General features: G+C 43.5%; 1 protein-coding gene and 1 long non-coding RNA gene across 3 annotated transcripts in view; one reads left to right on the top strand and one right to left on the bottom strand.

The window, feature by feature from the left end:
• Positions 1-16,512, top strand: part of FRAS1 (Fraser extracellular matrix complex subunit 1) — a 522,812-nt gene that overhangs the window by 433,017 nt on the left and 73,283 nt on the right. For both annotated transcript variants that reach the window (XM_044945743.2, XM_025289852.3), the window contains 6 exons: positions 713-901; positions 2,307-2,426; positions 2,945-3,124; positions 11,451-11,575; positions 11,859-11,999; positions 13,832-14,059. In XM_044945743.2, the coding sequence (XP_044801678.2) occupies positions 713-901; positions 2,307-2,426; positions 2,945-3,124; positions 11,451-11,575; positions 11,859-11,999; positions 13,832-14,059 (983 nt within the window). The remainder of the gene's footprint in view (positions 1-712; positions 902-2,306; positions 2,427-2,944; positions 3,125-11,450; positions 11,576-11,858; positions 12,000-13,831; positions 14,060-16,512) is intronic.
• The window catches only part of LOC112586161, a 28,778-nt gene that overhangs the window by 9,702 nt on the left and 2,564 nt on the right, over positions 1-16,512 (bottom strand). Inside the window, exon 2 of the long non-coding RNA XR_003110545.3 lies at positions 6,269-6,410. This is a non-coding gene — a long non-coding RNA (uncharacterized LOC112586161). The remainder of the gene's footprint in view (positions 1-6,268; positions 6,411-16,512) is intronic.

Raw genomic sequence — 16,512 nt, 5'->3', positions numbered from 1 at the left:
GGCAGATTCTTTACCAGCTGAGCCAAACTCAAGGGGTGATTAAAAAATTGGGAAGTTGGGACTATTCACTTAGGGAAATTAAAATGTATTCAGCTGGAACCAGAAGGGCAAGCAGCTGATATTTTCTTTTTATTTTCTAAAGGAAGGAAATTATTTTATTTATTTATTTGGCTAAGCTGGGTCTTCATTGTTTCATGTGGGGTTTGCAATATGCGGAATCTAGCTCTCTGACCGGAGAAGGCCATGGCAACCCAACTCAGTACTCTTGCCTGGAGAATCCCATGGACGGAGGAGCCCGGTAGGCTACAGTCCATGGGGTTGCTAAGAATCGGATACGACTGAGCAACTTCACTTTCACTTTTCACTTTCATGCATTGGAGAAGGAAATGGCAACCCACTCCAATATTCTTGCCTGGAGAATCCCAGGGACAGAGGAGCCTGTTGGGCTGTCGTCTATGCGGTTGCACAGAGTCAGACACGACTGACGTAACTTAGCAGCTGCAGCAGCTCTCTGACCAGGGATCAAACCCTGGGCCACTGTATTGGGGAGCATGGAATCTTGGCCATTGGACCACCTCGGAAGTCCTATAGCTGATACTTCCTTAGATCGGGGAGTGTGTGATAATTTTAGTCTCCAGTCTCCTAAAATCATTTGAACTGCTCTCCAGAAGCAATAATGGAGAAAGACCTAGTCTCTCCCATTCTCTTCCAGGGTCCATAGCAACCATCACAGATCGGCACTTGAAAGTGACGGCTCCTGACTCAGATGACCACCAGGTGATGTACATCTTAAAGGAAGACCCTGGAGTAGGGCGCCTGCAGATGGTAAAGCGTGACAGTCTGGAGCAGATCTCCACTAGAGGCCCCATCCGAAGTTTCACCCAGGCTGACATCAGTCAAGGTCAGGCACTTCTCCTACCCAGACTTCCAGAAACTCCAACCCCTGTAGTCAAATGGGAATTGGTGCCTGGTAGCCAATGGCAGCAAACTGCACACTCTTGTTTTGAATTAAGAGCTGAGTTATAGCTTCATTTATTCTTACTTGTCTCCTCCATTTTTTGGTTTGAAAAAAAACTTTCCTTCTTGACTAAAATGTTCTCATGCTTTGACATAGCCTTGATGAAACTGAGGGCTATTATAGAGGAAAAAATCATTTTGACTTGCTGTGATGCTAAAAAGTGTATGAGAGAGAGAGAAAAAAAAGAAGTGAATTGGGATGGATTAAGGTGAAAATTATGCCTGCCTTAGGTGAACAATTTATATCTCTCTCCAGCTCCCCAAAGAGCACAAGTTAATGAACTAAGCAAAATGGAAGGGCATAAATCGGAGCTGCCTCAGGGAGATTACATAGCTCATCCCTCCTCCAGGAAATGCTGATGTAATGTGAAAGCATAAATGTTAAATGCTACGTAGTTACCATACAGTGCTTTCAGGGATAAGAAAGGAAAAGAAGTTACATATTGAGAGGGAAGTAATCCAATGTCAGGTGATGATGTGCAATTTCCGTTTAGAGGTGGAAGCATGCTTCCCTAAGACCAGAATACAGGTCCTGTCTGTGCACTCATGCCTAGAATTGATAGCAGCCCAAATATCATTGGACCTGTCTGTACTTTAGTGAAGGGAGTGGAATAATTCCTTAGTTATTCCTTGCCTCGGTGTCCCTTTTCAGAATATGAGAGCAGGGACTTCTTCCCAGATGTTTGGTTATATTTACATCACTAGATCCTTATAAGTAATGCTATGGTTTAACAAAATATAATATATTGGGTTTTTCCCTTTGGGTCCAATTGACATCTAGGTAGAGTTTATTCATTTTATCTGTTTCTTTGTTGATTGGTTATATCCCACACCTTTCCTAAAATGTTTTAAGACTGGGAAGCGGGAGTGACACCTTAGGGGAGCATGCGGTCTGTGGCTCTGTGTCCTCCTGCCCTGTGACATGGATAGATAACAGGGCCGCACTGGTGATGTGGGTCTGGTCAGTTCCCATTTCCACATGGGCAGTTTTGCTGACCTCATGATTCATGAGGCTTCCTTAGAGCCTTCCACAGATGCTGAGCCTCAGCTGTAAGCAAAGCCACTTGCTGCTTGGGGTGATTTTATCATGAAGTCACTGATGATGAGGAAGTCACTAGACAAAGGGAGGAAATGAAAACATTAGACTAAAATGTCAAAGGCAATATCAAAGTGAGAGGAGGGTAATTGATTCATTGGTGTGAATACCCGTTGAATTCTCACCTGATATTTCAGAAATAAGGCCAGAAAACACAAAATATCAAACTGTGATCTTCTTGTCCTTGTTATAGGCCTTATAGAATACAGTCATGGAAAAGGAGAATCTGGTGGGAACTTTGCTTTTAAATTTGATGTGGTTGATGGAGAAGGCAACAAACTGATCGGCCAGTCATTTTCCATCAATGTTTCAGGTAAGGGAGCATTGGGTGTTTGAAAGTTCTCCAGCAGTTCTGAGGTCATGTGGTGCATACCTTGAGGCCTGAGCCTTTTCTTTACGGGCTTGTGTGGAAATCTGAAATCCTCTCAACTCTGTTGTGCAATGCTGTGGCTCTTTGATGTACTCTCTGCGAGTCAGACCTGGGGATTATGTTGATTATTTTGATTTTACTCCTGAACACTAGGCCCAGAATTGAAAAAAAAGGAAGCGTAAAAGGTTGCTGTTGTTGTCAGTCTCTAAGTTGTGTCCGACACTTTGTGACCCCGTGTGCTACAGCGTGCCAGGCTCCTCTGTCCTCCACTACCTCCTGGAATTTGCTCAAATTCCTGTTCTTTGAGTCGATGGTACTATCTAACCATCTCATCCTCTGCCACCCTCTTCTCCTTTTGCCTTCAATATTTCCCAGCATTCAGGGTCTTTTCCAATGAGTCAGTTCTTCACATCAGGTAGCCAAAGGATCACATTTCATGTTACTCTTTCTGACATTTTCAGAAGAAAAATCCCCACCAGTCATCATCACCAATAAAGGGCTGTTCTTGGATGAAAACTCGGTGAAGAAGATCACCACTCTGCAACTCTCTGCCTCTGACCAGGAGACGGAACCCACAGAACTGGTCTACCGAATCACCAGAGAGCCCCAGCTGGGCCACCTGGAACATACGGCATCACCAGGTAAGCCCATCATCTCTGACTTCATCAGACCAAAGCTGGGATTTAGTAAGTGCCAGGGGCAGCCATATCATGTGTATACGTTCACCTCAAACCTGCCTCTATTAGTATGTATTTCTGGCATCACTATTTCTGGCCATTGTATACTGCCTTGCATTATACTTAGAATACAGTGTACTCCATTGCTTACTTGCTGGAAGTTGATTTGATAATTACAATTTGATGTAAACAGTCTTGTCTCCAACACTAGAATTCAACACATAGAAAGAGAGCATGCATATTGGATAAGATCCTGGTTCAGCTGCTACAGAGGAAGAAAAAGAGATGAATGAGACATTACCCCAATCATCAGAGTCTTCTGTTGGATGAGATAAGGAGCCTTCGCATATAACCATATGTAAGGGAAGAAGATGGCAGGTGTTTTAAGAACTGTATAAACCTGCCATCCTAGGAGTTCGAAAGCAAAAGAGGTGATATAGGATGGGAAGGTGCTCAGAGGTGGTGTTTAAGAGAGCCCTTGAAAGATAGAATTTGGGCTAACAGAAATTGTGTTATTTCCAGAGATAGGAACAGCATGTGGACTCATTCCAAAAATTATGAGTGGGCCAGTTTTGCTAAAGCATATATTCTGAAAATAGTAGTACATTGGGTTCATGGGTAGACTGAGATTTTATGATGGATCTTCAGAGTGGCGATCAGTAATCCCTATTTAATTCAATAGGCAATAAGGAGGCCCTGCAGAATTTTGAACAGGGAAGGGAAGTGAATTCCTCCAGTGTCCAATAGGATAAACTAAAAGAAAGGAAGAGAAAGGAGACAGTGACAGTAGGTAGGAAGTTTAGCATTTGGCCAGATGGGAGCTAGTGAGGCCTCTGGCAGTGGGGCAGCCTCCATGTGGGAATAATAAGATGAAAATAATACAAGAAATTACACCTGCTACCTAGTAAGTATCCAGTAAACAGTAGTTGGTGGAAGGAAAGAGTTAATTTCAGGAGGAGAAACTATAGAATTTGGCAACTTGAACGAATGTGAAAGACAAGAGATATTTGCTGAATAAACAACCTAAAGGTAGAATTTATTTTGTCCATCACAGGAGCAGTGTCAGCTTGCAGGAGATTTAGATCATTGGTTTTCTTTGGATTTCAGGTTACAGATTTTTCTTTCATTCAACCAGGGAAATAGCAGAATAGAGGAAGTACCTGCCCTGATTCTGGGGGTCAGACAGTAGGCAAACAAGCAAGTATATATATCATGTCAGTGGTGATGAGTTAGGGAGTGAAATGAGGGCATTCCTGGGGTACAGAGACCAATGAGGTGAGGGAAGGCCTCCTAATAATAAGATGACATTTGAGCCGAGATCTGAAGAATGTAAGGGAGCCAGCCATGCTGACATATAAGGAAAGAACATTCAGCATCTTTCCAGGGCATCAGCGAGTATCAACATCCTGAAATGGGATCAGCCAAGCCCATCACGTTCCAGTTGCAGCAAGGAGACCAGTGTGTCTGGGGTAGAGTGTGTAGGGGAGAAAGTGAGGGTGGGTGAGCTAGAGGGGGATATGGTGGAAAGGGTGAGGGAGGCAGACCGTGTCTGGGTCCAGCATGATGATGGGGGAGGGAGTGTGTGTATGTTGGGGGGGCACGGGGAAGACTGAACAGACTGGCCTGAATCCCTAATGCAAATTAAAGCCCATGCCCTCCCCTTTTGTCCTGTAGTTCCTGGGGGCAGTGTGCAGATCAGCATTCCCAAGACCTTGGTTGCAAGAGATATTTGATAACTAATTCATGAGCTAATTGCTTCTGCCAGAATTCTGTCAGGTTGCTGATTGTATCTCTCCAAAGATGAAAGGGCAGACTCTTGGCTGTTGTGTTGGGGCAACTGCAGTTATACCTTACAGTACTCCAAAAGGCTTGGAGCATCATGCAAGGCCCTGCCAGCTACTGGTGAGACCCTGGCTCTTCTCAGCTGTGTCACGTCCTGGGGGAGGTGGCTCCAAATTTGCCTTTTCTGTTTTTTGCAGTCTCCACCTTCTCTGGGCTTAAATCCGGATGCCAGTACCAAGCTAGCACTGCTCAGGGGCCACCCATAACAGATCCCCCTTCTCCCTCCTCTTGGGAAAGCAGACTCTAAAACAGAGGGAGGCGTGCTTCCCTGCCCTCTCCCACCAGGCTCGACTTCCTCATCTACATGCTCTCCCGTGCCCACCAGTTCTTTTCAATCCTCCTGTTTTTAGAAATTCTGAATAGACCTGATAAGACGATCTTTACTCCTGGAGGGCCCTGTCCATTTTTAATGAACAGGACTTCCCTTCCCATCCCCTACTACCAGCCCTGCTGTCCATTCTAGAGAATCTAGTCAGCGTTCTCTCCTTCCCTGTCTCCCCTAAGTGGAACTGGATTCATGAATTTGATTCTTTTTAAATGTCAAAGGTTTTCCTTCAGGGGAAGTCCGTGTTGATTACGGATCACCCTCTCAGAAGGCAGTTGGCTCCAGCTTGGAGAAAACCACTTCATCCCATTTGTCTCAGGGGGTGAGGATTGGTCTACTTGGTGCCAGAGCCTCTTTCCAAAAGGAGCAGAACAGCTTTTAGACCCGTGTCTCCATGCAGGCACTGAGCTATTTGGGGACTGGAGGCCCCTGGGAATTCTCATTTCCCACCAGTGCTTGCAGACATCCTCTTGATGGTTAACTGTGAAATGGATTTAGTATTATGCCAGCTCTCTTAGTCAGCTGATTGTTTTCTTTAGATAGAAAAGGTGTGAAGATCCTCTCTTCTTCCCCCAAGGAGACACAGGGAGCCATGTGCACGGGGGAAAACAGACATGAGATCCCTACCATGGAGGAGAGCTGCATTAAGCTTGAGTCCCTGTGTGGGCTTCTTTCAGGGTTGAGGGCCCACAACCTCATGTCAGGGACCCTAAGAACTCTCTTTTTCTTTTCATTTTGGGGGCTGTGCTGAGCAGCATATGAGATCTTAGTTCCCTGACCAGGAATCGAACCTGCTCCCCCCACAGTGGAACATGAAGTCTTAACCCTGGACCACCAGGAAAGTCCCAGGACCCACTTATTCTAAAGAAATCAGAGTAAGGAGTTACATTATCAGGATAGAAACTAAGCTTCTGGGGAAAAGCAACTCCAAAATACAGTACCTTCCATAAGTTTTTTTTCACTCACAGCAAAATCCAGAGGCAGGTGGTTCAGACCACCTGAGGTGGTTCAGTGACCCTCCACATGAGGCTCCCATCTCTGGTCCAAGGTGACCACTGTATTGTCAGCATCCCCAGCCAGCAGCTGGCAAGAAAAAAAGAGTGGCGTCCACATCCATTTCTTCTTTAGGAGAATTGCTGGGAACACATCCCTTTTGGTCACATCCTAGTAAGAAGGACATAGCCACACAAGGCTATGAGGTGGTTGGGAGATCTAGACCCTAAGTGGACATCCAGTCACTTAACTAATAAACAGCAGTTGTATTTTTAAAGTCAGGGAGCAATAATATTGAACATAGCTATCTCCAGCACACACTGGTTCTCCCCTTCCCCAGACATTTATTGAGTAGCTGCAGCAGGAGAAAGCTTGGGTCTTGGAAGTGGAAGACATATAAGCAAATATCTGCAAGTGTATGTTGGTAGCTGTTAACAGCACTGTGTGAGGACGTTAGGGGTCGAGGGGCTGCGAGTGAGTCAGGAAGGACTTCCCAGAGGTGATGCTTTACCTAAGGTATTCCTTGGCTTTCCTCGCTATCTCAGCCTCTCAGGATTGTGACACCAATCAAAATTGAATGCACCTGGTGTCTTAGTTCAGGTCCTTCTGAGAGCAGAGGTGCATTAGTCTGCTGGGGCAGCGGTCATAAACAGCTGCTTAAACAGCAGAAGCTTATAGTCTCACAGATGCAGGGGCTGGAAGTCCAAGATCAGAGTGTCAGCAGAGTTGGTTCTTCCTGAGGAAGACTCGATTCTAGGCCTCTCTCCTAGGCTCATAGATGCCTGTCTTCATGTTCACATGACATTCTCCCTGTATGTGTATGTCTGTGTCAAAACTCCCTCTTTTATAAGGACATTAGTCAAATTGGTTTAGGGCCCATCCTAATGACCTTACCTTTTAAAAATAAATAATTTTATTTAATTGTTTATTTTTATTTTTTGGCTGTGCTGGATCTTCGTTGCTTCATGGGCTTTTCTCCGGTTGTGGCAAGTGCGAGCTACTCTGTAGTTGCATTGTAAAGCCTCTTTACATTGTAAAGTAATGCTTTACATTGTAAAGCATTGTGAAGTTTGTGGTGGCTTCTCTTTGTTGTGGAGCTTAGGCTCTAGGGTGCATGGGCTTCAGTGGCTGTGGTTCCTGGGCTCTAGAGCACAGGCTCAAGAGTTGTACCCCATGGGCCCAGTTGCTCTGCAGCCTGTGGGATAATCCTGGATCAGTATTGAATCCGTGTCTCCTGAATTAGCAGGTAGATTCTTTACCACTAAGCCACTACAGAAGACCCCCCCACCCACCCAGTGACCTAATCTTCACAAATTACATCTGCAGTGATTCTATTTCCAAATAAAGTCACATTGTGAGGCACTGAGGGTTAGGACATCAGTGTATGAATCTGGGGGGATACAATTCATTCCGTTAACAGGAGGCTTGGAAGAAAATCGGAAGCAGAGAAGCTGAGAGTCTACCCAGCATGAGCTTGAGGTGGGAACAGACAATAGGCACAGAGCCATCCACAGCTGCACTGAAGAAGGAGAGCCAGGGCCATTTCCTGACATCCGATTAGGAAGGCAATTTCTTCAAAGATGCTTTATTCTCACACCACTTCCTTGCCCTGGACTGAACTTTCTCTAACATACTGGCCCTCCAGGGGAGTTAGAAAACTGACAGGGTTAATGTGGGTCTCCATAATGCTGCCAGATACATAGGTTAGCCAGCAGGTTGGTGACTGAAAACACCTTAGATGGCATTAAAAGCCTTCAAGATATTTCAAACAGTAACTACCTGCTGTGACAGTGGGTAAGGACAATATGTTACTAGAAGCAGCATCTTGCCAGGTGAGTGAACGGCTGAAGCCTTCCAATAGCCAATTAGCAACAGCTAAAAAATGTTTTAAGTGTATAGATATTGAGAATCTCTGCTTAATGGGACCTCTTAGATAGTAATTGTAGTCAATGGACTAAATTCATTCACCAAATATGTTTTGAGAACCTCCCTTATGCCGGGTGGTATTCTCGGTGCACATTAGTGAAGAAACAGCAAAAATCTTGTCCTCTTGAAGCTTACCTTCTAATGCAGCTTGTTACCCTCTGGCACTTAATTATGGCTATCATTTAAATCATAATACTAAATACCACCATCAAAATCAGCATTTCAGATAAGAAAGAGGTTATAGCCAGAAAATTACCCTATGACTCAAATTTTTTAAAAAAATTTGCAATGGTGATATTTCAATGGTAGAACTATGAGTGGTTTGTGATTCTTTATTTTTCTGTGTTTCTCACATTTTCTTTAATACTCATGTATCACTTTTATTTGACAAAAAATTAAAGGATAAGGGTGAAATCCAAGCAGTTCCTTGTCTAGCCCAAAACAGCTAGATAAGTTTTACCAAAAGCTCTCCTAACAGAATAAAAAATATTAAATATATATATAATCTCATTTCAATATGTAATCAACATAAGATAAAGAAGTACTTGCAGCAGGCCTAAACTTTGGAAGTGAGCAACCTTGAGTTCCAGTCTCAGCACTGCCCTCTTATTAACTGTTACCTTCAGATGGGTCACATTTCTTATCTATTTTATTAGTATCATAATCTAGAAAAATGATGCCAACCCTGACCTACCAGAGCTGGCTGAGATAAGAAAAAATGATCTGGGTACTTCTGTGGTGGTCCAGTGGTTAAGAATCCACCTTGCAATGCAGGAAACGTGCGTTTGATCCGTGGTTGGGAAACTAGGATCCCACATCTAGGCAACTAGAGAGAAGCCTGCCAACTGCCACAAAGACCCCTGCGCCACAACTAAGACCTGACACAGCCAAAAATTAATGAAATTTTAACATATTTTAAAAAAATCCATATAAGCAAATTTGAAACAACATTCTGCACGTGGTAAGTGCCCAGTGTTTGCTAGATTGAATTGGAAAAGATCCACTAAGACCACTCATGTATTGCCAGTGGGAATATAAAATAGTACTTTGCTTTGGAAAATAGTTTGGCAGATTCCTAAAAAGTTAAGCATACACCTTATATGCATTCCTACTGTCCTCCTCTTAGCAATTTACCCAGGAAGAATGAAAACTTCCACACAAAGACTTGTGCACAAGTGATCATAGAAACTTTAATTGTAGAAGTCCCAAACTAAAAATAATCTAAATGTCCATGAACAGATAAATGGATAAACAATCTTTGATATAACCATCCACTGGAATAGTACTCGCCAATGAAAAGGAGTGAACTAGGAATACATGCTACAGTATGGATGAGTTATGTTTAGCAAAATAATTATGCTAAATAAATAAGTCATTTATCAAATAGTATATACTGTATGTTTCTGTTTATTAAAAAAGTTAGAGAATATGCCAACTAATCTATAATGACTTCATTTGCTTCTTTGGGATGGAGTGGAACATAGGAAAAGAAGGGATGGAAGGGTTACAGAATGTCATAAACTTTTGGGGTGATGGAAACATTTCACTATTTTGATTGAGGTGATGGTTTCATGGACCTAACAAAGATAATATAAACTTATACTTCAAATATGTATAATTTATTATACATCAATTTCCTCTCAATAAAAAATATGAAAAAAATAAGAAGATTAATCTCACTACTTCCTTCTCAAGAAGAAGGGAAATCTATCACCTTTTTTAATCAGTCTTAGAGTTTCATAAAGGGAATAGTGAATTAGGTGACCAGTTGATCATGAGAATCCACACAGGTGTTTCCTCATGAGCTGTGAGAATGGATTCACAGCAGGGGAAGAAGTTTAAATTTCTCTGTGTATCCAGTCTGAAGTTATTAAATTTTTAAAGAATGGTATGAATTTCTGTCCAGAACCACAAGATGAAACATAAAATGAGGGTGGGGGCCACATTTTTGCCTGCCAAGAGCTGGTCTAGTAAGCACAGAAATATAAATGCCTCATCAAAAAATTTATGCCTCAATATTCAGGAGGCTATTGTATCTGAATGACATTTCAGATGATAAACAGAGATGCAAATGTTAACCACGCTGGTTGATGTGTTTTATTTTTAAGATAAAAATATGATATTAATATCACAGTTAAATGTAAAATAGTCAAAGTAGAATCTCTTTTTTTTTTTACGGTAAAGACAACTGGTTTTGCTAGGATTAACAGTGACAAATATAAATAATAAATTCCAGGAAGCAGCAAATGAATTTCAGGACCAAAGCAAAGGACTGGATTAAATAAATGAATACTCTAACACCCAGAATCAGAAAATTTGTGCTGAGAGATTTAAGGATATGATTTTATTTCAGACTTGTCTGGCACCTGGGGATGGACCCCAGGAGCCCTAAGATAGAAGCAAGAATTTGGGGCTGTTTTGCCAAATGTTGTCGAGTATTTGAAAAGATAGAGATATTATTCATTAGTGGGATACCTTGGCATTATTTAAAAATCATTTCAGGTTTTGTTTTTAACTTTAAAATGACTCTGAAAAATAGTTTTCGCTGTATCACATTTTTAAAAGATACTGGTAGGTCATTTGAGAGTTGAGAAAGAATGATTGCTCAAACTCCAAAGTCGTGTGGTAAGTTTTGTTACTGCCATCTTGGCCAAAGTGGTATATAAGAAGCTAGAATCATAGAACTGAGAATGAAAGAGACCTTGAAGAATATTCGATGAAATTAAGGCTCACCAATCTCAGAAAAAAGGTTGTGTGTAGCCAAGCCCTTGGACCCCAGTGTTTCAACACTAAGCCATCACACAATATTCAGAATTAGGGCAGGTTTTCAGAAAGGACTATGAGGCGATGGGGGATGTAAAACTTCAGAGCGAGGAGTCTGGCAAAGAAGGCAATGACTCTACCTTTCACAGTTTGACCTGCATACATAAACCCCAAGAGAGAAGAGAGTAACATTTATTGAGCACCAGCTGTTGCCTTGGCACAGGGTAGAAGCCTAGATAATTAACACATGTTCCCACAGAACATATGCTGTTGCAGGGGAAACACACAGACAGCTCTAACCCAGGGTCTTAGAGGGCAGCACATCGATACTGTAAGAAAAGGACAAAGGACTCTCTCTGGGGACAGTGTGACATTTCCCTTAGCTGAGAGAGCCATGACTCGCCTCTTGACACCCTTTCTCTGGTTCTCGTCTTTTGCTAGGCATCCAGATTAGTTCCTTTACGCAAGCTGACCTCACTTCAGGAAACGTTCAGTATATCCACTCCAGTGAGACTGAGAAGCATTCAGATGCCTTCAGCTTTACGCTCTCTGATGGAGTCCACGAGGTGGGTGAGGAACTCGCTTCCCTCCTTGATGGGTATCAATTCAGCGTCCTCTCCTTTAACTGGAGGGCCCGGAGCCACCATTGTTGAGAGAGCTCCGTTTCCCTCTGCTCTCAGCCCAGGACAGAGGCAAAGAAACTCTATCTTGCCAAAAAGAATTCACCTCTGGGTTCCTGGTCAGTCAGTCACGCCAGGAACGGTGTGAAAGGGAATGCAGAGAGCGTCTGCCTTTTCCTCAGGTGGCTGCTGGGGACAGGCGGCCCACCTGCACTTTTTCACCCTGCAGGTGACTCAGACTTTCCGCATCACTCTTCGCCCTGTGGATGACGCGCTGCCCCACGTGCAAAACTTTGGGATGCGGGTACAGGAGGGTGTGAGGAAGACCATCACGGAGTTTGAGCTTAAAGCGGTGGATGCAGACACAGAGGTAGGAGTGCTCCCCTGGCCTCTCTTGTCCAATGAGATGCCTGTTGCTTTGTGACAGTAGATCCCAAGGGTGGGGCGAGGATGGGGCTGAAAGTAATACAAGCACCCTCAAAGGACTAAAAACCAGAACATACCATGGCCTGCTGGGAAAAAAAAGCTAATACATTTGAAATAAGTTGTTTTTAAACTCTTTTGGAAACCCGAAATACGTTTATCCTTTCCCACGATTGCATGTTAACAATCATGTTAACATTCTGATTTTGATTATGATCCACAGAAAATTAGGTCGATGGCATTTTATCCAATTTTTATTACTCCCTATTATTAATGAACAAGGATTTTCTCTCCGCTACACTTTTCCCTCCTTCATCGAGACTTCACCGGATGACAACTAATTATTGCAGTGTGAACATTCTCAAAGAACCAGGCTTTATCCGTTAGAACAGGGCATGTCGAGACTAAACTCCTCCTCTCCTAATGCTTTCCAATTAAAGAATCTAATATTCTGACATGATTTAGCTCCCATTAAGGGTACCACTCACTTATTAATTAGTTCTATGTATGCCCTTCCCCGTGCCAGCATGCATTCATTTATTTATTCATTCTTTCAGCAAGTATTTATTACCAAGGTCAGCTCTAGATGCTAAAGACAGCACTGTGAACAAAGCAGATCAAAGTGCTAGCCTTAGGGAGTTTACAACCTTTGGTTAGGGGGACAGATGATAAAGAAAGAAAGAACATAGACTATAGTGTCAGGTGTGATAAGTGCTAGAAATAAAAATAAAGTGACATGAAGGTGACAGAGATTGATGTGTGTGCTGTTTGAGGCACAGGTCAGGGAAGTTTTCTCTGAGTGGCTGATACTTGAGCAGAGATAGGAAGAGAAAGAGCAGACTGTGCAGTTTCCTGGGAGAATCCCTCAGGAGGGCAAAAGCCCTGTGGTCCAGTGCGCTTGGAACAATTGAGTAGCCAGGCCAAGGGTCTAGACCCCAGGGAACAAGCAGGAGAGGAAAAGGAGGAGGCCAGAGAGGAACTGTGGAACCAGGTTACAGAAGACCTTCTTAGCCCAGGTCAGGCCTCTGCATTTTCTTCCAAGATGGTGGGAAATCATTGGAGAGTCCTGAGCAGGATTTTCTTCATCAGTATTTTTCCTTCTCATGTCACTCTAGAAGCAGTTATTAGAAATGGGAAATTTGTGGGATGAATTGAGAGAGTAGCGTTGACGTATATATGCCACATGTGTAAAATAGCTGGCTAGTGGGAACCTGTAAAATAGGGGGAGCTCAGCTGGGTGCTGTGATGACCTAGAGGAGTGGGATGGGGGTGGTGGGAGGCAGTTTTGAGAGGGAGGAGATATATGTACATAGATGTCTGATTCACTTTGTTGTACAGCAGAAACTAACACAATATTATAAAGCAATTACACTCCAATGAAAAAAATAAAAATGGGAAGTTATGCTTCTGTTCTGATGCATAGATTCTATGTATGAGTTTTGGAAAAGTGTGTGTGCTGGGGGAGGAGAGTGGATGGAAAGGAAGTGAGTGATTTTAAAAGGTCTAGTTCTTACTAGACCTTCAAGTTTTCCCCTACGACCCCAAAGGACAAATTTAAATGTCTTATCTCAAAAACAGAAGGCAGCAGAATATAAGTTCGATTGTAGTAACGAATATAATTTCTCTCCTTAGCTTGATTTTTGGTGTCTATAAAGAAAAGGCAGTCTTTGTCTTATAAAGGTCTTTGGGTTTAACTACCCTTGGCCACCTGCTGGCCACCACTCACACGTCTGGCTCCTGATACAGAGTTCCCTTCTCCTCCTGTTGCCTCCACTGCAGGCCGAGTCTGTCAGGTTCACGGTCGTGCAGCCCCCACGCCATGGCATCATCGAGCGAACCGCCGATGGGCAGCCCTTCCAGCTCACGTCCACCTTCACCACGGAGGACATCTACCAGAGCCGGGTCCGCTATAGCCACGATGGCAGCAACTCCCTCAGAGACCGATTCACTTTCACCGTGGCTGACGGGACGAACCCTTTCTTCATTGTTGAGGAAGGAGGAAAAGAGGTGAGGGGCAAAACAGCAGAGGGAGGTGGAGCACAGCAGGCCAGAGCTTGTCTGGAGGCTGAACATGGCATTTTTAGGCAAAGGGTAAACCCACTCCAGTATTCCTGCCTGGAGAATCCCATGGACAGAGGAGCTTGGTGGGTACAGTTCATAGCATCACAAAGAGTTGGATACAACTGAAGCAAATTAGCATGTACTCAGCACTGCTTGAGCTTTGGTTCTGTCACTTAATTGGCCTTGGACAAATGACCTAATTTCCATAAGCCTCAGCTTTTCATCTGTACAGTGGGCACAAGGATCATCACCAGCTTCCATTGGTCTAAGGAACAAAAAGATCCATAAAAAATGCTTAACACTATTGGCAAAGACTGAGTACTCACGTAAAAGATAGTCATTATTGTTATTATCACTGCTATTATTTTTCCTTTTCCTTTGCACTCAACCTTTGTTCCTTCCTTTTTTCTTTCATCTGGGTTTTCAATAAGATCACAGGGTTGCAAATCATCTCCTGAGCCAGTCAGAGCTTTCAGTCTCATGAAGAATTACAGTGGCTAAGAGTATGGCTTTTGCATCCAAAAAACACTGATTTAAATTCTGCTTCTGTCACTTACTACCTGAGTGTCTTTGTAAGTCATTTAACCTTTCTAAGCCTTAGCTTCCTTATCTGTACAATGAGGATATCTACTCCCCTGATTACACAAAGCACTTAGCCCACAGGAAACACAAGAAATAGCCAATAAATTGTGGCTATAATCATCATGGTCGTCACTTTAGGACCAGCTTGTGGAACGAATGAAGTTGCTTTTCTTTTGAGGTCATGAAGCTGTCAAGCTTCTCTCTCTTAAGGGAATTGCTCACTTCTAACATTTAGGTGTTCAGAAGAAACTATAAACATCCCCTTTCACTCTCTTCCCTGCAGTTCTAACTCTTTTTTAGCAGATTTCCTGCAGCACCATAACCTTCCCCTAGGAATAACTGCAACTCTGATGAAAGGTGGACCCCTGACATCTCACACAGCTGTCTGACTCAGCATAAGCAGTTTTAGTGAGCACGTGATCACACCCTACCGTTTACTTCCAGCATAAGCGAAGGGTCAGCAGCTTCTCTCGGGCCTGCAGTTTTTTTCCTCCTTTGATGATGAATGATTCTTTGCCTGGCCAGGAAAGATCCTCTGGTGTGCTTTAGAAACCAACAGCCTGTGAGAAGGTCATTCTCAGTTGTCCAAGGTGTCAGTAGGATGGCTCTTGGGATTTCCCTGCCATTTCAGTGTGCGCACTGCATCTCCACCTGGCAGGCCATCATGTTCATTTTCCCTCTCCCATACTGTGGCTGCTTCCCCAGTTCATTTGACTTTCAGAAGAGAAAAAAAAAAAGATTTCAGGATGAATCAACAAGAGGGCCACCTCTCTGATAAACATAAAAGGTCACAGCAGGTCTCCAGGGGGACCGTGTCATTTCGAAAATGGAAATTATCTGGGAGGGTTGGAGGAGGCTGAAACACCAGTATCTTGCTGCCCTGTCTGCCAGCTTATTGTATCCATTGCAAAATGGGGAGGTACTGGACCAGACTCCCCATGTATGTTGTGAATATGCATGTGTATATCTGTGTGGTGATAAGGTCATAAGCTGAAATGTCTTTGCACTATTCTCACACACACTATTTTTTTGGACGGGGAGTCATGGTGCTGGGTCTTTGTTGCTGTGAGCCGGCTTTCTCTAGTTGCAACGAGTGGGGGCTGTTCTCTAGTTGTGATGCATGGGCTTCTCATTGCGGTGGCTTCTCTTGGTGTGGTCTCTAAGGCTTGTGGGCTTCAGTAGGTGTGGCCCATGGGCTTAGTTCCTCCACACCATGTGAGATCTTCCCAGACCAGGGATCAAACCCATGTCCCCTGCATTGGCAGGTGGATTCCTAACCACTGGACCACCAAGGAAGTCCTCACAAATGCTTTTATTCTTGATTTCTTCTGCCCCCTTTCCCCATGTGAACAGTTCTTTCTCAAAAAAAGAAAAAAGGAAATCTTTTCCCATGAAACATCTTTTCACATCTAGCAGAATCCTACCTGAAGACCTTAACATTAACTAATTTTTTTTTTCCTGGCAATGCTGTGCAGCATGCAGGATCTTAGTTCCCCAACCAGGGATCAAACTGCGGTCTGGGAATGCAGAGTCTTAACCACTGGACCACCAGGGAAGTCCCTGAGATTCACATTTTAATGACGGAAGTTTTACCAATAGTTATTGAAAGGAAGATATTTTGTTTATTGTTTCACCTTGGGGGCAATATTGAACTCAACTAAAGAAAGCTTAGGTTTGGGGAAACCAACTTCCATAGCAGCTGAAATTCCAGCAAGAGCGCCACTTGTGTCTTGCTTTTCGTCTTATATCATTTCCACTTTGTCAGTCAGCATTGTCCCTGAAGCCTCAGGAGCCGAGTGGTGATGAGCAATGGAAGT

Source organism: Bubalus bubalis, chromosome 7 (assembly GCF_019923935.1).
Source record: "Bubalus bubalis isolate 160015118507 breed Murrah chromosome 7, NDDB_SH_1, whole genome shotgun sequence".
NCBI lineage: Eukaryota > Metazoa > Chordata > Mammalia > Artiodactyla > Bovidae > Bubalus > Bubalus bubalis.
This window is presented reverse-complemented; position numbering and strand designations above follow the sequence as displayed.